At 40.3% G+C, this 25,311-nt stretch overlaps 1 protein-coding gene across 1 annotated transcript in view; it reads right to left on the bottom strand.

Annotated features, from left to right (window-relative positions):
• Window positions 1-25,311, bottom strand: part of MME (membrane metalloendopeptidase) — a 139,158-nt gene that overhangs the window by 53,066 nt on the left and 60,781 nt on the right. Inside the window, 6 exon segments of the mRNA XM_044670911.1 lie at window positions 1,825-1,923; window positions 4,061-4,189; window positions 6,253-6,346; window positions 6,456-6,592; window positions 9,890-9,991; window positions 12,680-12,814. Of these exon segments, the coding sequence (XP_044526846.1) occupies window positions 1,825-1,923; window positions 4,061-4,189; window positions 6,253-6,346; window positions 6,456-6,592; window positions 9,890-9,991; window positions 12,680-12,814 (696 nt within the window).

The raw sequence follows: 25,311 nt of genomic DNA, 5'->3' as shown, positions 1-25,311 counted from the left end.
ATATATATATATATATATATATATACACACACACACACACACACCATATATACACATGTATCACATATACTCGGGAATATCTTGTATACATAATATACATGTGTTTAAATATATAGACAAGTATTCAATACAGATACATAATATACACACAGCTATCAGATATTGGTACATAGTTTATATATATATACATATATGCATAAATAAAATATATAGATACATCTAAATATATACACATGCAATGGATACATGTTTATAAATATGTGTGGCTAAGTATATAAATGGCTAATATATGGAAATACCCATGTATCGCCTATATTTGTGTAGATCTTCTAGACATAATGTATACATGTGTTTGTAAATATGAATATAGTAAATATATAATCTATATCTGCAATGTATACCATACAGGTATCATAGGTATTGGTGCATAGCTTGTATGAATAATGTAGATACATGTGCAGAACTAAGTATATAATATGTAAACTATTATATAGCATATAATATATCTCAATGTATCTGTTATGCACATGACATAATATTAGAAATTAATTCAGAGTCAACAGCTCTGTTGTAAGCACATGTAAGCTCCTTGAGGGCAGGCAGGGTCTGTTTCCCTTTTTGGTTTGTGGCTTTGGTGTCTGGAAGAGTGACTGGCAAATCATAGTAGCTTAATAAATTTTTTTTGATCCATTTGGATGCTAAGTGGTTCAGACCTGTAGTTTCATTAGTGTAAAGAATTCCTAGTGTGGAAGCTCCTTCCACCATTGAAGTCTGGCCATTGAAGGCTTAAAATGGTGCCCTAGGTCCTGGCAAGTTAGGAGGGGTGGCAGAAGGAGTGATGGATTTATCGTTAGCTCATGTCCTTGCTCTGACCCTTGATGCCTAAGAGACTTTGGGCAAGTCTAAGCCTTTGGGCTTCTGCTTCCTCCGGTATAAAATGAGAGAGTTGGGCTAGATAAGGTCTGATATTCCATTCCAGGTATAAATCTATAAATTTTAGAAGCAATGTGGTAGTGTGGAAAAGAACAGATAATGGAAGTCAGAAAATCTGGATTCAAATCCTACCTGTATGACCTTGAGTAAATCATTTAAACTCCCTATGCTTTACTTTCCTTATCTGTAAAGGGATTAAAATAACTAAGCTTTATATTTATGTTCCTATTCTGGTTAACTGTTTAATCAATTATCTTGTTTAATTGTTTTCAGCATATAAAAATCTGTCTCCTTGTATTCAGGGTTCAACCATAAGCTGAGGAGCACTGAATCTGATTTGATATACAATCAGCATGCATTTCTTATGCTCAGAAACTGGAACCTTTTTTCCCTCAGGCATTTCATCTTTCATCCACCACAACAGAAACAAGTGTAAGAAGTTTAAAAATAAATACTTGGAATGGGCTATGACTGAAGACTGGTTTTGGTGACAAAACACACTAAAAAATACCAGGCTAGGGGCAGCTGGGTAGCTCAGTGGATTGAGAGCCAGGCCTAGAGACAGGAGGTCCTAGGTTCAAATCCGGCCTCAGCCACTTCCCAGCTGTGTGACCCTGGGCAAGTCACTTGACCCCCATTGCCTACCCTTACCAATCTTCCACCTATAAGTCAATACACAAAAGTTAAGGGTTTAAAATTAAAAAAAAAAAAAAATACAAGGCTGATGGGAAAAGCCCTATCAAGGAGCATCCATAGGTGAGTTAACATTTCTAGAAACTAGTTTTTATACTATAATCTTTGATTGTGATGATTTTTTTCCCCTCACTTTCTCACCTCCCCCAAGCAAGCACTGGGGGAATGCTGGAGAGGAAGCCCTGATTTTGTTTCTACCTTATCTTCGGCTTTCTTTTTGGTCTCTGCATCCATCCAAGTGAGGTCATCTAAAGTCTGAACGAAAACTTCTCGAATCTGTGCAATCAGATCTTCTACCTGAAAGAAAGAGAACATGGGGCAAAGAAAGAGGGTCAATTCCTTCGAGAGTCAGGAGCTCAGTGGCATATATATATATTGTGTGAGTGCTTAACTCAACAGCAGAATGATAGCCATCTATATAGAGCTAAAACACTAATCTGCATTTGCTAGGCAGTTTACTGCAGTGGCTGCTAGCACTATGGCAGATACCAAGATAGAAAAACATGTTGTGGGGCAGCTGGGTGGTTTAATGGGTTCAAATCTGGCCTCAGACACTTCCTAGATGGGTGACCCTGGTCAAGTCACCTAACCACCATTACCTAGCCCTGACTGATCTTCTGCCTTGGAACCCATACATAGTATTGATTCTGAGATAGAAGATAAGGGTTTAAAGAATAGGAAAGAGGTAAAAATATGCTTAAGAGTGGGAATATTGGAGCTTTCTTCAGGAATGTGGATGACACTGTTACAAACATTTTTTTTTTTTTTTGGTGCAGGGATGGGGGCTGAGACCTATGATTCCAATAACATTAGTGTAGAAAATACCTTGAACACATGGCACTGACTGTGCAAAAGAAAATGTACCTGAAAAACAACAACAACAACAAACATGCTAATGGTTGACTGTGGCAAGTGATTGATGGAATCTCCTTGGACCTCAGCTCTTCCATCTGTCAAATGAGCTAAGTGGATAAGACGGCCTCTCAGGTCACTTCTACTGCCAGATCTATTCTTCTATGAGCCAAAGTAGCATATTATTGCTGCAAAACAGTCTAATTAATCCTTAGAAAATGAGCAAAGACCTTCAGAGCAACATGGCAGCCACAAGAGCTGTTATTTATTCCTCTACAATGTGACAGTAAAATTTCTGAAGCTGGAAGAAGAGGAAAATCCAGAAAAATAAAATTTAAAAATGGCTACAAAGAAATACCACCAGTCATGAGTTGCTGCTATTGTTCAGTTATGTATGACTTGTCATAACCCCATTTGGGTTTTTCTTGGCAAAGCTACTAGAGCAGTAGTTTGCCATTTCCTTCTCCAGATCATTTTCTAGATGAGGAAACTGAGGCAAATAGGGTGAAGTTATTTGAATAGAGTTACATAGCTAGTAACATTCAACCAGAAAATGTATTTTTTTTTCTTCTTCTTTCTGTTGGCCTAAGTCTTTTCTCCACAGATGGCATGATGACCTCTCATAAACAGGTTGACATACCAGGAAGAAGAATTATAGAAATTCCCAAATTGTGCCAAAATACTACAATACAATCCTTAAAGTTCAGAAATTTACCCAAGAGATAGAGATAAACTTCTTCAATGAAATCTATCTGAATTTGAACCCCACCAAAAACTTCTGGGCTAGACTTAGACAAATCGATTCCGTCAAAGTGATGCTTAATATCTAAACTGATAAAAGGATGGTTTTATAATGAAAAATCAAGGGATATACATAAAAATCCCGGGGATTCAACACCAAATCATGGGAAACAAATGAATATTGCACAAAACAGGTGTACTTTCACATCAAAGTGTTTTGAAAGACATACAAAAAACAAAGACATGTAAAGGTTTATCGTATAGTTGGTAATAAACTCAACTGATTTTATTTATATCATTTTGAAATAAATATATTTCTTGTCTTACTAATTTTACTTTGTCCCAAATAATTCACACACTGCTTTGTGCAGCTAGAGTTCTGGAATAATTGTGGCTATCTTGAATTAGTCTAGAAGATACTTAATTGAATAATATTTGCTAATGGCCTCTGACAGGTTGCCCAGGTTACTGAAAAATCAATTTCTCCAAATGCTACCAACTTTATAAAGTTATAAAGACATGAGCAGGGGATGCTGAAATGCTTTCCAGGAGTAGCATTCATGCATTATTTTCTTTATGTAATTGATGTCTCCTGATCAATTTTTCATGTTTTGAAGGCTTTGAAAGAGCGCTGCCAATTTTGAAAGTCCCCAAAGTTACATGTTTAATGTCGATTTAAAAAAAAAAAAGTCTACTAATGATGAGATTTAACAGGAGAACAAAAGCAAATTATGATTTACAGACTTGGTATCCCATAAATAAGATGCTTAACTAAATTTCTGAATACTGCCTCATTCCGTAAGTGCAAATAAATAAGAGTTAATTGTGCCAAAAACATTACCACATGTTTACTGTTGCCAGCAAATGCTTCTTCTACGTAAAGCCGTCCAACGGCATTTTCCATGTTCCCATTGACATAATTAGTACAACGTCGCCAAGTGGCTGTTTCAGATGTTGTGCCATAAAGAGCCTGTTCAGGGGAAATACAAAATAGAATTTATGGTGGTTTGTCCAGGAATCCAGGGCTTCAAGTTAAAACTTTGTGGAATTCTATGCTTTCGAAAATCTCTTAGTCCCAGGAAAGACTCAAAAGTCTTTATGTCCTATTCAGAGACCCCACTCAGTGAGTACACATTTATAATGCAGGAAAAAAAATACCATTCAATCAAATTATTTGCCTAAATGATTTTGTATGAAATCTGGATCGCTGTTATAATGTCTACTCATTAACAACCCTCTGTTGTGGCCACATGTTAACATTTTTCAGGATTGATGTGGAATACAATACTGCGTCATCATCTATGTTGTCAATATAAAATGAGAAATAATGTCCAACAGATGTACATACATTATTGCATCTGTGAGAAAGATTTCAGGCCAGTCTTTCATAAACAGAAAAAACATGGCTGTCTTTAAACATTCCGTTCTAAATTCTGATAGCTAGAAGTATTGTTTAGGTGTCCATTCGAATGCCAACAAAGGGATTACATTAAATAGAGGAAATGATGGCACTGTGATTGTCCTGTTTGAGAATCTCCTGATTTTAAGGACTCGCCATGGCCCTTAGCAAAGAGCAGGAAGCTAAAAAATCCAATGAATGAAATGGTTACACTCCAAAGAACATCGCTTTCCCCCTGGCACTCTCTGAATGACTGATGGTTTAAGTATGGTTCAAGGTATGCCTTTAAGGTTTTCTTCAGTCACAAGTGATGTTGATGGGTTTTCCAGAGATTGTTTAGTAGATAAAGTAGAATCCAGGAAGGACTGGGTTCAAATCTTGCCTCAGACCCTTACTAGCTATATAAAGTTCTGTGAAACTCATTTGTAATATGGCAGTAATAATGACATCTATTCACAAGGTTGTAGTGATGATCAGATGAGAGAATACCTGTAAAGAACTCTGCAACCTTAAAGCATGATATAGATGCTATTATTAGCGTTTCTATGGATATATGGAGAGTACTTGCTTTTGGAAAGAATGCATAGCACATTCATTGTAATCGCAAAAGGTTCTTTCTAGTCCTGACATTCTAGTACTCTATGGTAAGAGTTCTGCCTGTAGACTTAGAGGATCTGGGTTTGAATCTCTTACTTAATACTAATCTATTACTTAATACTTCTATAACTTTAGGCAAGTCATTTCAGAGAGGCAGTGTGGTGCAATAGAATATCTGCTTTGAAGGCAAGAGTACCTGGGTTACCTGCAGGATCTTCAGTGAATTTCTTAAAATCTCTGGCCCTCCCTTTCCTCATCTAGGAACCAAAGATGCTGGTTTCAGCTCTAGACCTGTGATTCTATGAATTTCCAGGGGTTTCAGTTTCCCCATCTATAAAATGAGAGGGGTGCTCTAGATCAGGGGTTCTGAACCCTTTTTGGGGGTCATAGATCCCTCTGGCTCTCTAGAAAACCCTGTGGATCCGTTTTGAGAATAATGTGTTTACATGTAAAAAGTAAAATATGTAGGCTTACAAAGGAAGCTCTTTTCTTCTCATTTCATTTTTTTCCCCGTCAAAGTTAAGAACCCCTAATCTAGAAGATGACTGAGGCTGCCACTATCTCTGCATTTGAGGAGTTTATAAGATGATAAGATGTCTCTGCATTTTTTTACATTATACACTCTTGACTTTTGAATAATCAATTACCTTGTCCATTATAGTTTTAGCAGTGACACCAGTGAAGTTGCCATTTTTCTTATAAAAGGGACTTTCTACAGTTAATGATTGAATACGGAGATGAAGTCTTTTAGCTCGACTAGCACCTCGGACAGCGCCTGGCACAGACCAGGCACTTCAAAAATGAGCTGCTTTGCTTTCAGTGCCATCCCACACTTCAAGAGGGTGCAGGATGATTATCCTTAGAGCAGCAAGATTGCCTTTTCTAGGCAACAAATTTAAGCATGGGCTAGACAGCTAGAACTTGGCATTTCTCCCCCTTGCCAAGTTCACCACATTCATGTGGTGGACACAGCAAGGCTCCCCAACTTTGGATCTCTTTAAGCTTTAAGTCTTAAGAAGAGAGAGATTTTTCTTCACCTTCCGGAAAGCATTTCTCGACTCCTTGTAGTTTCGGCTGAGGCTGCTTACGAGATCCATAATGAGCCGCCAGGACATAAAATTTTGAAGATCTCTGTATAAAAAAACACCACCACCCGGCAACAAGAAAGATGAGGCTGCAAGGCTTCTCGAGAGCATACTGACATTAAAGTGTGATTCATGAAAGACAGACAGGCACCTACCTGGCAGAATATTTGGTAAGAATGAACTTAAGTTTGGTTAAATATTCGGGAGCATACACAATCACATCTTCCTCATTTGCAACACTAATTTTCACAGTTGACATGATTGCATTTGTGTAATTTGCCCAGTTGAACGGCTAGAAAAAAACAGGTGTCATGCGTTTAGTAGGCTGGCGATTTCACTACATGGTCCCAAGATTCTAGTTTGAAACACTAGGGTAAAATATACAGGGAGAGGGGCAGCTGGGTAGCTCAGTGGAGTGAGAGCCAGGCCTAGAGACGGGAGGTCCTGGGTTCAAACCCGGCCTCAGACACTTCCCAGCTGTGTGACCCTGGGCAAGTCACTTGACCCCCATTGCCCACCCTTACCAATCTTCCACCTATGAGACAATACACCGAAGTACAAGGGTTAAAAAAAAAAATATATACAGGAGACTAGTTTCATCACTAGTGGACTGAACCCATGATGATGATATGATGATAATGATATTTATCTGGGAGCTTTTTCTCCTTATTCACTCAATTAGCATTTACTAGGTATCCACTAGGTGCCAAGCACTGTGTTAGGCACTAAATAAAAAATAAAAAATAAAAAAAAACCTAAATAGCTCCTGCCTTCACATAGTATATAATCTATACAAGGGACAAGTTGTATCTATATAGATAATTCAGGGATCAGGCACTATGGGCTGGAGGCATCATGGAATGCCGTATGTCGAGGGTGGGACAGAAGGGGCAGGACCTGCATCTTGAAGGAACTTAGGGATTCTGGGAGGCAGCAATGAGGAAATGGGGTATTTTCAGTCATGGGATTGTCCCCACCTTGGCCAATGCAAAGGCACACAGAGAGGAGAGAAAATATGGAGGAGGAGCAGTAAGAAAGATAGGGTGGATGAATTATCATAGTTTACTAAGGGGAATCGTGTGTAATAAGGCTGGAAAGGTGGGTAGGGACCAGAATGGAAAGACATCCAATCCAAATAGAAGAGCTTCTACTTGACACCGGAGGTCATGGGAAACCACTGGGGTTTAATGAGTTCGGAAGTAGCATGATGAGGGCTGAAGGAAATCTGGAGGAGAGATTAGTGACGAAGAGATTTAAGGCAGCCAGATCAGTTAGGAGGCTACTGCAAGGGTCTAAGTGGGAGATGATGTGGGCCTGCGAGTATGAAGCTGGTTGGGGGGAGGGAAATAAATGACAGAAATATTGTGGAGAGAGAGCAAAAAATTAGCAATGGATTTGATTCACTGGGAAAGAGAAAGGAGTAAAGCTGACAATTAGGATACAAAGCCAGATGACTGAAAGGGAATGATGCCTTTTATAGAAATAATGAAGTTCCAAGGAAGGGAAGGGAAAGTTTGAAAATAAAAGGATGATGCATTTTATTTTGGCCACATTGCATATGACATATCTATGGTACATAGAGTCTGATAACTGGTGATGAAGAAGAGAGGGGCTGAAGCTGGATACATAATCACAGAATTTTAGGACTTGAAATTATTCTCAGATTACACCGTATTCAAATATTCTCAGTATATTCTGTATATACTTATATACATACTTGTTGTTCCTCCTCCCTGAGAAGAATGTAAAGTTCTGTGAGGGCAAGGACCTAAACATTTTTCTTTCCAAAGCCTAGGGCAACACCTGGCATGTAGTAGGCACTTAATAAATGCCTTGTTGTATTGAGTGAATATACATGTATAACCCAGTGGAATTGCTTGTCAGCTCCAGGAGTGGGGAGGAAGAGAGGAGAGAGAATATGAATCATGTAACCATGGAAAAATACTTTAAAATTAATTAAAAATAATTTATAAATAAATAAATGCCTTGTTGATTTAATGAGAGTTTGTATGATTGGATAGGAATGCAGTGGCCATCTTGTCCTATCCACAAATAAAAAATTATTGGATGTTCTACAGCCTTAACTTCTCCAATGAAGAAGAGCCCATGACTTCCTAAGGAGGCCCATTCCACATTAGGATGCTGATAACCATTGAAAATTTCTCCTTACATCATGACTAAATTCACCTTTTTTGTAACTTTTATGCAATTTTCCTAAGTCTTCTCTCTGGAGCCAGTTAGAATAAATATAATGGTTCTTTCATGTCTAGTTCTTCAAATTCTGAAAGAGTTATCAACCTCCTCTCCAACCCATAAGGATTTTTTTCCCTCCTAAACATCCCCAGTTCTAATAGCCCATTCTCATATGATATTGACTTGAGACCCTCCACCATCTTGGATACTCTCTCCCTGGATACCCTCCAAATTATCCAAACATCCTTCTAAAAAATTTAGTTCCCAGAATGGAACATAATACTCCAGATGTTTCCTGACTACATCTGGACGGAATTTTAAAATCACATCTTCTCAGAATGAAAATGAGGTTTATGGGCACTTAGTTTGACAGAATAACAAATCTAAAAGATCACTTTGTGATTTCAAAGGTTAGAGAAGCCACAAATTCTACTCTCAGTAGCCTTTTTTCAATCAAAACCAAATTAAAAAAAACAAAAAAAACCAACAAAGCTATGGATCCTACTATGGTTTGGTGAAATGGAATGATATTATTCTATAAAAATACTTATATGTAAAAAGCAGATATTGATGACCAAGCATGCCTTCAAAGTCATCGCCATATTTTTAGGAGAACTTGTTTCAACAACAAAAAGAAATGCAATTCTTTACAACAATAACAAATGTCAGAAATATAATCACAGGCAAAGGTAGTTGATAGAAACAGACTATAAAAAAAATACAGACTCAGCACACACATGCATACACATGTACTCAATCACCAATGTTATGCCTACTGTGATTCTTCATGCCCGGGTCCATTCTAAGAATCTAGATTCGATGTTGTGAGTGTGATTTTTTTTTTTTTTACGGGTCTTGATAAAGGAGAGACTGGTTACTGATATATCAATGGAAGTTGGCAGAGTCAGCCAAGGGAGACTGGAAGAAGCTAGCCGATGCTTCAGAGTCAAAGTCCACTTAAGAACAAGGCAACGGTTTGAGGGTGAAGGTTTACTCTTGTTGAGTGGCTCAGATTCCACCGGCCATTTAAGAGCGAGTACTGTGACCGACAGCCTATTCCATTGAGGTTAGGTGGACGTAGGAAAGGCTCTGAGAATTCTGAGTTCTATGATTCTCCCAGGCTGGTCTCTCCTATCAAACCGTAGCTGACTTGTGAACTTTTCTTTGTCTACAATTTCAACTAAGTTAGTACTAACATCATGATTTCAAATGAGGTTTTAAACCGGATAATGTCGCAAAGCACTTTTGTGTCACTTAAATTCATTTTTAAAGCTCAACAAATTTCATTTACTGAGGAAGGAACATGCTTTTTTCTTAAAGAAAATAGCTCATCTTAGAGTTATTGTTTTCAGTCCATGGTTTCATAAAAGAAATTTTATAGGAAGCCAATACTCACCTGTCCATTGATCTCTAATGTATAGGTGTTTTGGATGTGGGCTAGGGTCATTTTATTATAGAGGAGCATTGGGTCATTCCGGTCTTCAGGTTTAGTGGTGGCCTGCAGAATTAATTACAGAGTTATTTGTTAATTGAACAAGGAGATTCTTTAGCACAGGGGCCCCTTACCTAACCTTTTTTGATCACGCCTATAGACTTCCTCTGGAATCATGTTTTATTTACTTTTAAAAATATTTTTTAGGGGCAGCTGGGTAGCTCAGTGGATTGAGAGTCAGGCCTAGAGACGGGAGGTCCTAGGTTCAAATCCAACCTCAAACACTTCCCAGCTGTGTGACCCTGGGCAAGTCACTTGACCCCCATTGCCCACCCTTGCCACTCTTCCGCCTAGGAGCCAATACACAGAAGTTAAGGGTTTAATTAAAAAAATAGTTTTTAATTCTCCAATTACAATTATAATTTTTAACCTTTTTTTTAAATTTTGAGTTTCAGATTCTCTCCCTCCCCCGAGACAGTCAGCAATCTGATATAGATTTTATGTGTGCAATCATGGAATCATGTTTTTAAATAACTGAAGAAAATGCTAAAATCTCGTCACTTAATTTATGGTGTCATCTCTTTCCCAGTCAAGTCCATGAACCATCTGAAATCTGATCACTGGTAAGGAGCCCTGCTTTAGCAGAATTGTTTACAACAATAGTAAATAGGAAAATGTAGGGATAGATGAGCTTTTGGCGAAGCAAACCATCAATAGCAATTTTGCAATTTACTTTTGGCACAAGGAAACTGAAGTGATTAATTGGTCTGTTGAATAAGAATGCTTAAGATCTGGCTCTGGTGTCTATTTCTTAGCAGATTCTTTGCTATCCGGCCTCGTCTGCCAAACCTTGAGGAAATATTCTTAGCTTTCTATCCCTAGATGGTGAGTTTCATATTTTAACAATCTTCTTAGACACTGTCAAAGCTTTATACATTCACTAATGTCTCAAATACTTGTGTTTTCTTTCTCTAGGGCACAATGTCCTACTTGACACACAATAATAAAAGTCATTAACTGTCAATAGAATTACATGTATATTTGCTCCAAGCAGAAGAGGAAGTGGGTCAGAATGGAAGACCCCTGAGGGCAATGATTGCTTTTCCTCCTTCTTTGGTAACTCCCTTTGCTTTTAAGCCTCCTTCAGTGTTCTCCACTTATTAGACACTCATTTGTATTTCCCCTGGATTTATTGACCTTTCCAGTCTTCCCCTATTACTTCCCTCCACTCATTCTGTGTGCTAGCCATACCCCCCACTTATGTTGGTTTTTTTTTTTTTTGAAGACTCAATTTCCCACTTCTTTGCCTTTCTTTGAACTTCCTTCCATGCCTGGAGTCCATCTCTTAGAATCTCTGATTTTGTCAGGCCTCAACCTAAGGACCTGCTTCTTTTGAGGTCTTGCCTGCTCTCCCCAACTACTAGATCCACTTCCAAGTTGCCTTGGATTTTCTTCATATGTTTTAAATATACCTACATTAGTATTGTCTCCATAAGACTGTAAGGTCCTTGAAGACAGAGCCTGTTGGGCTTTTACCCAGTGCTGGTAAACAGTAGAAGCATAATAAATGCTAGCTTGCCTCTTTCAGTCTTGAATAAGTTCAAAATCATTTGGAACTGATTCAGGATCCAAACTCAGTATTTCCTGGTGTCAAGTCCATTTTACTAACATCAGGCTTCTTAAAGAAAGTTGCCTGAATACCTGGACTCAGCTGTAACATGTTTAAGAAGCTTTTAGAGTTAACTGGGAATTCTTTAGGAATCTGAAAAAAATATTTTAGGCAGAAATTATTCAGAAATAAGAAATCCCTTAAAGGTCACTCAAGGACTTCTGCAATTTGATTCTTCCGTTTTATGTCACACACTTTATTTTCGGACCAAATTGGACCACGTGCTATCCCTGAAACCATTTAGGGTCTTCATGTATTCATGTAAGCCATTTCCCTTGCACGGGACACTTTCACTCCCACTTTCTAGCTGGTATCACAGAATCAGAGTCTCTGAGAAGTGGGAGGGATTCTAGGGAGTATCTAGTCTATTCCACAGTCTTCTTTCCCATCTCCAATGATTCCCTCTGGCTGAAAAAGAATTCTCCCTCTCCAAGTTTTCTTAAGGCTCATAATGAGAAGGACCATTCTGATTTCTATCTACATCTACCCATCTTCTACTCCACCATTGGTTAATAAGCTTCCTGAGAGAAGGAACCATATCGTGTCCACCTCTGTATTCCCCTGTGTATCCTACTGCAGCATTTTGCATAGAATAGCAATTTCCTAAGTGTTTGATGCAAGTATCAGGGCAAAGGTTAGTCCCAATAGTGACCTTGTTCTAAATCCATAAACCTTTGTAGAAGAGGAAACCTCTAACTGTACTCCCTTCAGCCTCCCCTAGCAGATGCCCTACTTCCCAAGCGCATCTCTCCTGCCACTAATGCTCTGAAATCATTAAGGAGTGAAGGGCAGCCCTTTAACGCTTAACATGACCAATATTTGGCTCATTTTGAAGCTTCTGTGCTATTGCTGCTGAAGCAAAGACTAGGCGTGACTACAGGAGCCCAATGAGGCTGGGAAAGGCAGGGGGCTTCTTTCACTTCAAAGGCTGGGCTCTTTAGGACTGAGCATGTTCCACTGCGCAGCCCTGGCTTTCTACCACTTAGCACAAAATTGGCCTTTTCGCCATCAAAACCAATTTGGGGAGGAAGAGGGCAGAGAAAAGGAGCTGAAGGGTACTCAGTGGATTGGAGACGATGCTTTACATTGGCAATCTCTTTTTCCAGCTCCATGACTCGATTCATTTCCTGGGTAATCTGCGTGTCGTTAATGGCCAGTCCTTTATCCTGCCGGATCAGTTTAGCCACGGCGATCATGAACTCCACATATGCTGTGCAGGCCTGTGGGGGAAAAAAAATTGAATATTTCTTACATGTTCATAAAATACAGAAGAATTTTCAAAGTTTCCTTTTAATTGTTAGTTTTTGGTAACAGAAGAAAAAAAAAGTATGGTAGGTCAGAAAATCTCTTCATGGAGATCCCTTTTTAAAAGAAAGAAATCTCCCAAAGTCATGAATCAGTCAAATCATAGTTGGAGAACTCAACTAGTAAAATAGAATCTTCTGTTTCTCCAACCAAAAAAAAAAAAGGGATAACACATAACTTCTTTAGCATTTTAAGATTTACAAAAATAGTTTTCATATATCTAAGTGACCTACTGACATTTAAATGGGACCCAAATCAACTTCTGCTGGTGTCTTGGACTCTTTCTACAAACAAGGGCCTCTGTGATCTTTAGCATCCTTCAGTGGTTGGTGTCACCTCCTCCCAAAAGTCCTTCCTGATTCCCAGAGTTGCTAGTCATAGTCCTGATCCCCTTTTCAAATCCTATCAAATTTATATGTCTAAATATTGTTTTCTTTGAATGAAATAGATATTCCTGAGGCAAGGACAGCTTTTCCTTTCAATCCCTATGCCTTAAATATAGTAGGGGACTGATACATGCTTGAGACAGCTAGGTGGCTCAATGTGAGTGTAAAATCCAGAGTCAGGAAGACCTGAGATCAAATCTAGCCCCAGATACTCACTAGCTATGTGACCCTGGGTAAGTCACTTAAAATGGGCTGGATAGAAATGGCAAAGCACTCCAGTATCTTTTCCAAGAAAACCTCAAATGGGGTCATGAAGACTTGACCATGACTGAATGACTGAACAACAATCACCACAATACATGCTTGATGAATTGGGATCCTCATTGGTAGGCAGTGAGACCCAGTTCCAATACTCTCTTACATAACTGTTTCATTGTAGAAAATTCCTCCCTACCTGGATATTTTCAATCAAGCAATATGGGTTTCTTTAACTTACCAAGCCTGTCCACTTTCACAGTTTTCCCCACGCTCAGGCATGAGTGGAATTGTTGAAATCAACTCATAGGCCAGAAGAACAAGCCCCATGGGGTTTTGATATCTTGTGTCAACTGCAATAATATTCAAGTATCTTTCTATCTCCCCATAAGGTGGGGTTGCATTAATGTGAATTCTTTCAAATAACGAATCTAAACCCCTTTAGATAGTTTTCATTGGAATAGGTCCATTTTGGAAAACTCTTAGTATTATTGATCTGCGTGGTCAAATGTCATGATACCTTGTTCTTGTACTCCTAGAACATAGAGTCAAAAGGACCTTAGGAGGTCATCGAGTCAGAGTCTTTGAGGTGGAAGATAGCTCAGAAACTCCCTACTTCAACCCCTAGAATTGTCTCCATGATGTATCTGGTCAATGGTCAGCCAGTTGAAGATCTGTAGGGGGCTCCAATGAACTCCCTTTCCAGGTAGCCCCTGTCCTACTTCTGGTAGGTTCTAATTTTAGCTTTGTTTTTTCCTGACTATCAAGCATTTCTCCTGGTTCTTTGTTCTTGGGTTGCCACAAGGAACCAAAGTCATTTTTCATGTGAGTGTCCTTTAAATACTTAAAATACTTTAAAGACAGCTCTAATGGAGGCAATACTAAACTTGGCTGTTGTCAGAGGATCTGAACTCAAATTCTGATTATCTTCCATCTGCTCTGTATAAATCTGTATACCCCAGCTAAATCTTTTCTTCACTAAGATCAGTATCTCTTGTTCACACCAGCCTTTTCCCTCTCCTTGAAATATCCCAAATTCTGTTTTCTAGATGATAAAATGGAGACCCAAAAGGGTAAAAAGGCCTGCTCACAGTCACTCAGAGCCAAAGTTTTTCTGATCCCAAATATTGGACATTTTCCATAACAATTATTTCCTCCTAAAACTCAACCCATCTCCTCTATGCACATTGTTAGTTTATTTTAATTTTGTCTCTTGTCTATGAGGAACACAGGGACCAAGACATTTCATCTCAAAAGATCCGAGAAACAGAGACATTGAATGGTTTAAGGTGACATCCAAAGACATTGCCAGAAGTCTCAGGAATGCTCTTTCAACTGGACTCTGATGCCTCTTAAATCCCTGGTTTCCAAAATGATGATAGTCAAATGATCTTTTTTTTCCACCCCCCAAATTTCCCATTCCCAAACCAGTCTTAGTACAAGTTAAGTAGGAGTAACTGGTCCTTGATTCCCATAGTTAGTATAACTGGTTTGTTTCAGGTCTTATTTCCTCTATAAAGAGACCCTGGAGGAGTCTTCCTATCTGCTAGAAGAATTTCATAAGCTCTGTGCATCTGTGAGGAAAACTCTCTCTCTTCAACCCTGTCTCTTGGCCTTCCCCTGGCTTCCTTTAAGTCCCAATTTAAAAAGGTTCTACAAGAAGCTTTTCTTCCTCTTCTTTAATTCTGGTGCCTTCCTTCTGACATAGCTCTTAGTCTCCCTGTCCAACCCAAACCCAGCCTTTTCAAAAGAAAGACTTCCCCCAAACCTCCAATTTTATCCCATTGTCTTTCCAGATCTCACCTCAGAACTCTCTTCCCTTTCACAGCCAGACTTCAAGCAAAATGAAATCTCCACTGTTGTCTCACCTCTAAATGAATCCCGCCTGAGCTAACCTTAGTCAGAAGCTTAATCTGGCTTCTGAGTCTATACTCAACCACCATTTTGCTGAAACAATGCCCTTCAAAGTCACCAATCATCTTGACAGGCAAATCCAATGGTTTTATCCTTTGTCCTTTTCTGCTGTATGTTGGCCACAAAAAAAGGGATGATCAGAGCTTTTATCTTATCCAGAAGTCTCCAAATCACAAAACCTTGGAACTCTGAAATTCCTTTCTCTGATTTCAACCATTAAGCTTTCTATTTTTCCCTTTACCTCATTCTTCTTAAACCCATTCTTCATCCTTGCCATGACCTTAGGTTCCTTTAGCCACACATCCTATCCCAATCCATCACACCTGCTATGGCTTTACTTTCTTTCCTCTTTTTGCAATCTTAATTCTCGAGTTAGAATGCCTTCAAGTCCTGATCTATCTCTCCTCTCTTTCCCTAGCAGCCTGTTAAAAAAAAAAATCTACCTTCATTGTCTTCATTTTTCCTTTGTCAACTCATTTCTTAAAGTCTTGTATTTTAGTTTCTGTCACTTAATTAAAAATAGTTCTTTTAAGGGGGCAGCTGGGTAGCTCAGTGGATTGAGAGCCAGGCCTAGAGACGGGAGATCCTAGGTTCAAATCCAGCCTCAGACACTTCTCAGCTGTGTGACCCTAGGCAAGTCACTTGACCCCCATTGCCTACCCTTACCACTCTTCCACCTATGAGTCAATGCACAGAAGTTAAGGGTTTAAAATAAATTAAAAAAAAAATAGTTCCTTTTAGAGTAAAGCTTCTACCCCATCTTTTAACTCTCATTCCCATTGCCTCTTCTCAGGCTACCTCCTTCCTGACATGTGGCCTTGTGGATCACTTTCTCTTCCTGGTTATCTTATTTTCTCTCCCTTTTCCTCCTACCTATCCAACTGATCCTTTTAAGACTTCACTGATGGATCGCTGCTCATGCCCTACCCACTAGCTTTTAGTTTTAAATAATTCAATAAAAAATTAATGTGTGTTGCATTTAGCTGGCTTTAGGAAGCCACCTCTGGAAGAGAAAAATATGTGGGTATTTTCTATGAACACTAATCACTGTTCATTTTTCATTATTAGCAAGGCTTAGGGAAAAATATATTTGTTCATCTGTTTATTTTTCTTAAGTGAAATGAGGGAGAGTTTGCTCTAAGTTCACTCTGAACATGGTATATTTTTTTTATTGAATCGTTTAATTTAATTAACACTAAAAGCCACTGGGGAGAGATGAAAGAAATATTTCTCTGCCAATTACATAAGCAAAGTACAGAATACCTTGTTAATTTAGGATTTAAGGATTTGAGTTTAAAGTAAATGACATTTAATAGTGTTGCAGATATAAAATTCTAGGCACTCAAGGAAAAATTTCAGAAAGTGCCTAAAATAAAAAGGATTCTCCTGTTGTGGAGATAGAAATAGTAGGATATAATGTTTGAAATTCATCTGTGAATGACACAGCTTGGGATGGAGACTTGTTTCTGTCTAAATCTTCATGACCCCAAATGGTTTGCCATTTCCTTCTCTAGCTCATTTTACAGAGGAGGAAACCAAGGCAAATAGGGTTATGCGACATGCTCAGGGTCAGAAGTATCTGAAGTTGGATCTGAATTCAAATCTTCCTGACTCCAGGCCTGGCACCCTATCCACCGAACCACCTGGCTGCCTGAGATGGGCACTTCACCTATGGCAAATTCACCAACTAGTGAACCCAATGAAAGAGGTTTAACCTGGAACCCTGGGCCACTTGGAAGTCTTCGAGTTGGATCTGGGTTATATCTAATAGTCTAGTTCCCCCAGAAATAGGGGAAGGAAAGGATTTGAAACTAAAATTTGAAGGAAAGGACGATCCCTAGGAGGGAGGCAGGAGGCATAGGAGCATAGATTTAGAAGAGAAAGGAACTCTGGGAACTGAGAAAACTGAACTGAAATGCCTTGCCCAGAGTCACTTGTAAAGCAGAAGTCATGGTAGTGGGGTGAGCGACGACACCGTCACATCAAGCTCATTACTCAGAAAGCCAACACACTAGCTCTCCTCGGGCTATACCATCTGCCCATACTTCTGACTACTGTTTCCATCAATGGCTCCACCAGTTGTCTCGTCTGTTAGAAAACCCTTGGAGTTATTTTTGAGCTTTTCTCTTCCTCTCCCTTACCCTCCTCTCTTATGTCCAGGAAGGTACCAAGCCCTAGAAAGTGCCCCTTGGCACTGTCTCTCCAATCTGCTACTGTCTCTTTTCCCTTGATGGCCACCAAGGTTGAGAAACTTTTTACCCTATGACTGAATGACTTTATAAGAAAGCCCAGCTTCCCTCTCCACGTCCAACTTTCATATCCTTGTCGAATCAAACTTGCTTAAACATAAATCTCTCATGTTATCCAAACATGACCAAGCATGGCAAAATGTTTCAAACCCTTAAGTGCCCTCTGCACGACAGCGATTATTTTTATTCTTGAGTTCTAGGCAGGTATTGGTTCTAAGGCAGAAAAGCAATAAAGCCTGGGCAATGGGGACTAAGTGACTTGCCCAGGGTCACACAGCTGGGAAGTATCCGAGGCCAGAGTTGAACCCAGGACTTTCCATCTCTAGACTTGATTTTCAATTTAACCTCTCCAGCCTCAGTTTCCCCATCCACAAAATGTACGGAGAATTAGACTGGATCACCCTAAGGCTCCTTTTACCTCTTCTAAACATTTAAGTCTCCAGGGGGATAGGTTGAAGAATGCCACCCTCCTGGCACTGTGTGTGTGAGAGATCTAAGAGATCCAGAGGCAAACACCTCCTGAGGAAGGCAACGGGAAGGAAAGGGGGACTCCAGACATACTCTCACTGCCTCCTTTTCCCCCTTGGTGACAGGCAACTAGAGCCACTGCCTCCCTTTCACGCACATCACTGTCTCGGAGTTTCACGGACCATAAGTCCCGAATGATAAGCGCTCAGTCCTTTGAGCCCCCGTACCCCAGAGCATATCCCCCAGATGTCCTCTGCTGAAGATCCTCACATCTTTGAAGAGGCGGTCGGTCCTGGAATTATCCAGGTTCAATTCACGGAGGCTTTCCTGTTCTCTACATGTATGAGGGGGAGCAGAGAGGGAGGGTAAGAGAGCCTTTCGCTGCCCTTTCCTGACAACGTAATTTGCTAGAGAAGCTTTCTTCATCGTAGACATGGATAGACAGTTCTTGTCATACAAGAATCACGAGGACTTGGGACGATGCTTGGAGCCTGACGAGCTGAGACCAAAGAACCAGAAATCATGGATGCAGACAATCTCCAAGTTGTAAAGGACCTCAGAGGTTATCTGCTGGGCAGCAGAAAGAGAGGGACCCGGACTGAGGGTTTGAGCCTGGATTTGAATTCTGGCTTGGCTCATGCATCATCATGGGCAAGCCGCTGACCTCTCAGGGCCTGGTTCAACCCCAATAAAGCAATTGTACTAGATGACCATTAGAGGTCCCTTCCAGCTCTCAATGTAGCATTCTAGTCCACCATTTTCACCTTCTGCTCCATTCTTCTCCCAACCCTTTATTACCTAGAATGAAGTGGCAAAGTGGATAAAGTGATGGACCTAAACTCGAGGAGCCCTGCCTACATTTGGGGCAGTGAGGTGGCACAGCGGATGGCATGCCAGGCCTGAAGTCAGGAGGACCTGGGTTCAAATCTGACCTGAGATACTTAATAGATGTGAACCCTGGGCAAATAGTACAACTTCTCTTTGCTTGTCTCAATTTCCTCATCTATAAAATGGGATGAAAATATCACCTCCCCCCAAGGCTGTTGTGAGGATCCAAAGAAATAAAATATTCATAAAGCCACTTTGTGAACCTTAAAATGTTCTATAAATGCTAATGATGATGATGATGATGATGATGATGATGATGATGATGATGATGATGATGATGATGGTAACCTTTCTACAACATTTCTAAAAAGTCAGAGTATAAGAATTTACTAAGAATCTACTATGTGGGGGAAGCTAGGTGGCTCAGTGGATTGAGAGTTAGGCTTAGAGATGAGAGATCCTGGGTTCAAATCTGGCCTCAGATACTTCCTAGCTGTGTGACTCTGGGTAAATCACTTAACCCCTATAACCACTCTTCTATTGGTTCTAAGACAGAAGATAAGGACTTAAAAAAAAAAAAAAAGAATCTTAGTCCAGGCATTGTACTAAGCACTAGGGAGTTTAAGAAAAGCAAATTTTTAAAATGCTCCCTGTTCATTCAATCTCTGAATACTTTCTGCAGTAGAAAAATCACAAGGGTAACTCATTTCTAACCCTAAAATTTGTGTTAGAATCGCCTTTTTTATAGTCCATGTACTTCCTCAACTCTAGGATCAGACATTGGAATTCTCTCCAATAGCAATCCATCTTGTGCAATGCTTATCTGTGGCATCCAAAAGAGGGTGTAACTTCCTGGGAGCTTTACTTTAGAGCTCTTGCCATTGGGGGGATACCAGTGGCTGGTCATCCACTATTCTTCAGTCTTGCTGTGTCATCTGTTCTTTATTTCTTTTTGGGACATACATCTCTCAGAGGACATCCTTCACAGGACTTTATCTGGACAGCATTTCCCTATAATATGTTCCAGTGCTTAACACTGTGCCTGGCACATAGTAGGTGCTTATTAGAAATCTATTGAATGACCACAGCCTGTTCACACCTACATCATGCCTTTCCTTCATCTTTCAAGTGACCTTAAATTTAATTCCTTGAACGCTGTAGTATTCTTCCATAGAACATCACTTGCAGAAGATATTTACTCTCTAAGTGGATGAAGGATGCTTATTTTACAGACTATGTTATACGCCCAATGGACAATCCATAGAGTCATGGTATTCATATCTTGGACAGACATGCAAAATTTGCAATAATTTGGACTGAGAATAGACAGTAAAGCCTTTAGGAAATTGTCCAGTGCTTGGAATGACTCTACGGTCTCCCTTAAAAAAAATTCTATCTTGATTATATTGAGCAAAATGACCATAAACTTTGACCAAAAGATTCCATTGCTAGGCATATACCACCCCAAAGATCTCCTATAGATCAAAATATGAATTGCAGCATTTTTGGTGATAGTCAATAAATAGAAATAAAGCAGATACCTACTGAATAGGAAATGACTAAAACAAATTCTGCCACATGAATGCATTTCAGTATTAGAAACACATAGGAAGACTTGAATGAACTGATGAAGGGTGAAGTAAATAAGAGCTAATGAAATAATATATTCCATGACAATAACAATATAAACTAAGAGTTCTTAATAAGGAGTCCAAGAATACAGAAGGCCAAAAAGACAAGGCCACAAGACAAAAAACATCAACGATTTCTAGTATCACTAGAAAGAACAAAGACAATTAAAATGACTAAATTTGGTCCAAGAGCAGACTGGAGAAAACGCAAATTCTCTCCTTCCTTCCGAAAGTGGGGTACTATGGGTGTGGACTAATTCACGTACTTCCAGATGGGCTGAGAATAAAGCCTTTAGGAAATTATCTAGTGCTTGAAATGAATCCAAAGTTTCTCTTAAGAAAAAAAGTCCTCTTCTGGGTTGAATTGCTTCTCCCTCTTGTTCTTTTTTTTTTTTTTCTAAACCCTTACCTTCCGTCTTAGAGTCAATACTGTGTATTGGCTCCTTGGTGGAAGAGTGGTAAGGGCAGGCAATGGGGATCAAGTGACTTGCCCAGGGTCACCCAGCTGGGAAGTGTCTGAGGCCAGATTTGAACCCAGGACCTCCCGTCTCTAGGCCTGGCTCTCAATCCACTGAGCTACTCAGATCCTCCCATCCCCTGCCTTGTTCTTTTAACATGTGTTGTAAGCTATGGATTCCTGGATAGGATGGTGGGAGAAATATATTCAGAAATGACTAAAATGTTAAAAAGACAATAACAATGATAATAAGTTTAAAAAAAAGATAATTCCAATTGAGGATATATTATCTGTGTGACCTTATAAAAGTCACTGAGCTTCTCCCAGTTTCTTGATCTGTAAAATGAGGAGCCTGAACTAAATAATCTCTAAGGTCCCTTTCAAGCTTCAAATTCTTTGATCCTCCTTTGTGTCTATTCAAGGGTGACAGTAGAGCTTACTCTTCCTCCCTTCCTCTCCAAGATATTATGAGGATGAGGCAATAATACGTAAAAAATGCCTTGAGTTGACTCAAAAGAGAACTGGCCCAACCTTTCCGATTGCGATCAGTCAGTTCAACTCAGAGAGCCTCCAGGAACATCTGTACCGGCTGAGCAGAACGCTCTCCTCTCTCCTTGGGGCAGGTGCGCCCAAGGTCATGGGTGTTTCTGTTCCAACTGTTTTATGAGCCTCTTCTTCGTTTTTGGCATCACCCAGTGAGATCTTTTGGTCCTGACCTTTCTGTAGCATGCAAGCTAGCATAAAGTACTTCATGGAGACACATAGCCAGATAATAGAAACAGAAGGACTCATTGCATTAGCAGGAGCTCTCTTCCTCCTTCCTCGCTGAAACATGCAATTTAATTTTCCTCCTCTAAAATCCGTTGCTATTATTCAGACTTGTTATCTGTTCATATCCTGAAAGGATCAGCTCATGTTTGACAGACTCTCTGCTTTATTCCTCAGATGACAAGACACAGTTTAATGACTTTCATTTCGGTACTTTCCCTGGGAGGGAGGGTTGGGGTAGAAGAAGGACCTCAAGACCGTGAAGCCAAAGAATCCCTGATTGGGACCTCCGCGGCCCTTGGAGGGTTTTCATTCTGGTGGGAGCCTTTCGGACACCAGCACTTTGGAGAACATAGTAGGATGTCGGCTCTTTCGGGGCAGGAACGGTGTCTCTTTTTTGTCCTTATGCCCGAGGGTTTAGATTAGTTCTAGGTATACAGCTGATGCTTAATAAATGTTAAACCGATTTAGAGTTCAAAGAAGAAGTCTCTGGGAGTGACACCGAAATGAATTGGCAACCACATCTATCCAATCGTTATAGAAAAGTTGCTGGTTCTTCAATCAACTAAATTAGCAATAATTCTAAAGGTTACATCATCATCTTGGAACAGTGAAAGGAGGAGGAGAAAGTCAAGCTAGCTTGTGTTTAGGATACAGACGACCTGGAGTTAGTCTTGACTCTGGGAACGTCTTGTTTGAATAACTTTGGGGAGATTGCCCAACTCTTCGGGGCTTTGAGGGATGAGAATATTTGTCTTTATTTGCCTCACAGAGTTGTCATAAGGCTCTGATGAGATAATGCAGCTAAGAGTTTTTCAAGGGCTAAATATCCATACGTAAATATAAAACATTTATAATATTTGAGGGAAAACCCATGTTATATGTAAAATATAAGCCCCCAAAGAGTAAAACCCCAAATAAAACATTGCTATTAATAACCACAGGTTTGACCACCCAACAGGTCATTTCTACTAGTAATGGATTTATTTGTGAAGTAGAGCAAAGATCACATCCCTTGAGGGCACAGAATGGCCCACAGACTCAGGATTGGATGAGGATGAGGGTGACCTCTCTCATCTTCTAGTTGGGTACTTGAGGTTCTCAATTGGAAATTTATTAAATAAGGCAATAGATAAACAGTATGTTGAAAGAGAGTCAGCTGGATGGCCCAGTGGATAGAGCACTGGGCCTGGATTCAGGAGGATCCGAGTTTAAATTAAGACTCAGAGGGGGCAGCTGGGTAGCTCAGTGGATGGAGAGTCAGGCCTAGAGACAGGAGGTCCTAGGTTCAAATCTGGCCTCAGACCCTTTCCAAATATGTGACCCTGGGCAAGTCACTTGACCCCCATTGCCTACCCTTACCTCTCTTCCACCAAGGAGCCAATACACAGTATTGACTGTAAGACAGAAGGTCTTACAAGTAATAAATAAATGGATAAGTAGATTCAGTCTCAGACACTTACTGGCTGTATATTTCTAGACAAGCTTCTTCATCTACACAAAATGGCATGTCAAGTACCTTCAACATACATTTCTGTTTTTTTTTTTTAAGCCCTCACCTTCCCTCTTGGAGTCAATACTGTGTGGTCAGGATAGGCAATGGAGGTCAAGTAACTTGCCCAGGGTCACACAGGCCGGATTTGAACCCAGGACCTCCCATCTCCAGGCCTGGCTCTCAATCCACTGAGCTACCCAGCTGCCCCCAACATACATTTCTTAAACCACAATCATAATTCACCTTTATTAAAGGGGAGACAGCATTATCCTTGGCATCAAGAAGACCTGGGCTCATATCCTGGTGTTGTAACTCACTAAATGTGACCATGAGAAAGTCACTTAGTCCCCCTAAGCCTCAGTGTCCTCATCTGTAAAATGGGGTCAGTGATGATAATACCTGATCCCAGGGAAGCGATCAGATGTGTCCAGACAAACTCACGTTGCCTTTAGCCACTTCTCGGTTGCTGTTGATACCACCGTCCCTTCCCTTCACCCAGCTTGGAGTTATTCTTCACTTTTCCCTCCTTCTCCTCTCCCATATCCAAAGAGCTGCTACGAGTATCGAATCTGGCACCCCAAGAGTTCTGACATGGATCTCCTCCTCTTAATTCATACGAGCCCCGCCTGAACGAGAGCGATGAGCTCCTCACTGATCCCTTCCCTCTCCGATCTGTCTTCCACGGAGCTTTCAAGTGGGTATTCTTAAAACCCTGATCCACGCCAGCCAATCCTCCATGATAACATTCTACTGGACAGCAGGGACTGCCTGGAGCCTCCTGGATTAACCTCACACCCCTCAACCTGGTATTTGGCTCCTATATAGCTTTCGATTCCTATCATCGAAGCCTCCTCCTTTCTCTCCTCCACCTCGCGCAGGTGCCGCCTCCTCCCTGAGATCCCGACGCATTTGTCCTCTGCTCTCTCACTGTTGGCATTATTTTATATCTTCCTGGATTTATTTCTCTGTGAATAGAATTGTTTTAGCCTTCCTCTGCCCCTTTAGTCCAGTCTATCCCCACACGTCCATATCCCCAGCACCTGCCGTAGACCTTGCACAAAGCAGCCATTTGACAAATTTTACTCATTTCAAGCAAACCTTTTTCAGCCTTAAATAATTGTGAAAACAAACAAACAAACAAAACAAACAAACAAACATTGGTTCAAGAGCAAGTCCAACTGGAAAGGAAGGTTCCTTGTGGTGCCTCTTTCCCGTGTGATCCACATAAATCTCTTCCCATCTCTCAAAGTCTAGTACAGAGTAAACACTTAATTGAAGCAAATAAAATTATCCCTCCTAGCATCATGAGAGGAGACCTAAAGCATCTTCCCCAAAAGACCTCCATCCTAGTGGGCTGCTTTGCACATGAGGCAGAAGAAGCCTTTGTCCGTTTTCCATCAGTGACCGTGAGACCTGGTCAGTGAATGGAGAATCTGACTAATTAGACAATCCAGGAACACCTCTGCCATCCTCCATGTAGAAAATGCCTCAGTTTCCTGTCAATATCTGTCTAAAAGCGAATCATAACAGCAGAGAAATAGAAGAAGTGGAATTGCCTTAATCGCTCATTATCTTATTATCTGGCCTCGTTTAATCCCACTCTTTGTCTTTCAATCATGCCAGTCTATTTGAAGTTACCCATTGGGAACTGATTTTAAAAACAAGAAGAACTGTGCTTTTAATTTAAATGCCAAAGCTTGGGGGCAGCTGGGTAGCTCAGTGGATTGAGAGCCAGGCCTAGAGACGGGAGGTCCTAGGTTCAAATCCGGCCTCAGACACTTCCCGGCTGTGTGACCCTGGGCAAGTCACTTGACCCCCATTGCCCACCCTTACCACTCTTCCACCTAGGAGCCAATACACAGAAGTTAAGGGTTTAAATAAATAAATGAGTGAATGAAGAAAGGAAGGAAGGAAGGAAGAAAGGAAGGAAGGAAGGAAGGAAGGAAGGAAGAAAGAAAGAA

This window comes from Gracilinanus agilis, chromosome 3 (assembly GCF_016433145.1).
Source record: "Gracilinanus agilis isolate LMUSP501 chromosome 3, AgileGrace, whole genome shotgun sequence".
NCBI lineage: Eukaryota > Metazoa > Chordata > Mammalia > Didelphimorphia > Didelphidae > Gracilinanus > Gracilinanus agilis.
Note: the sequence above shows the minus strand (reverse complement) of the source record. Positions and strands in the feature narration are given on the sequence as shown.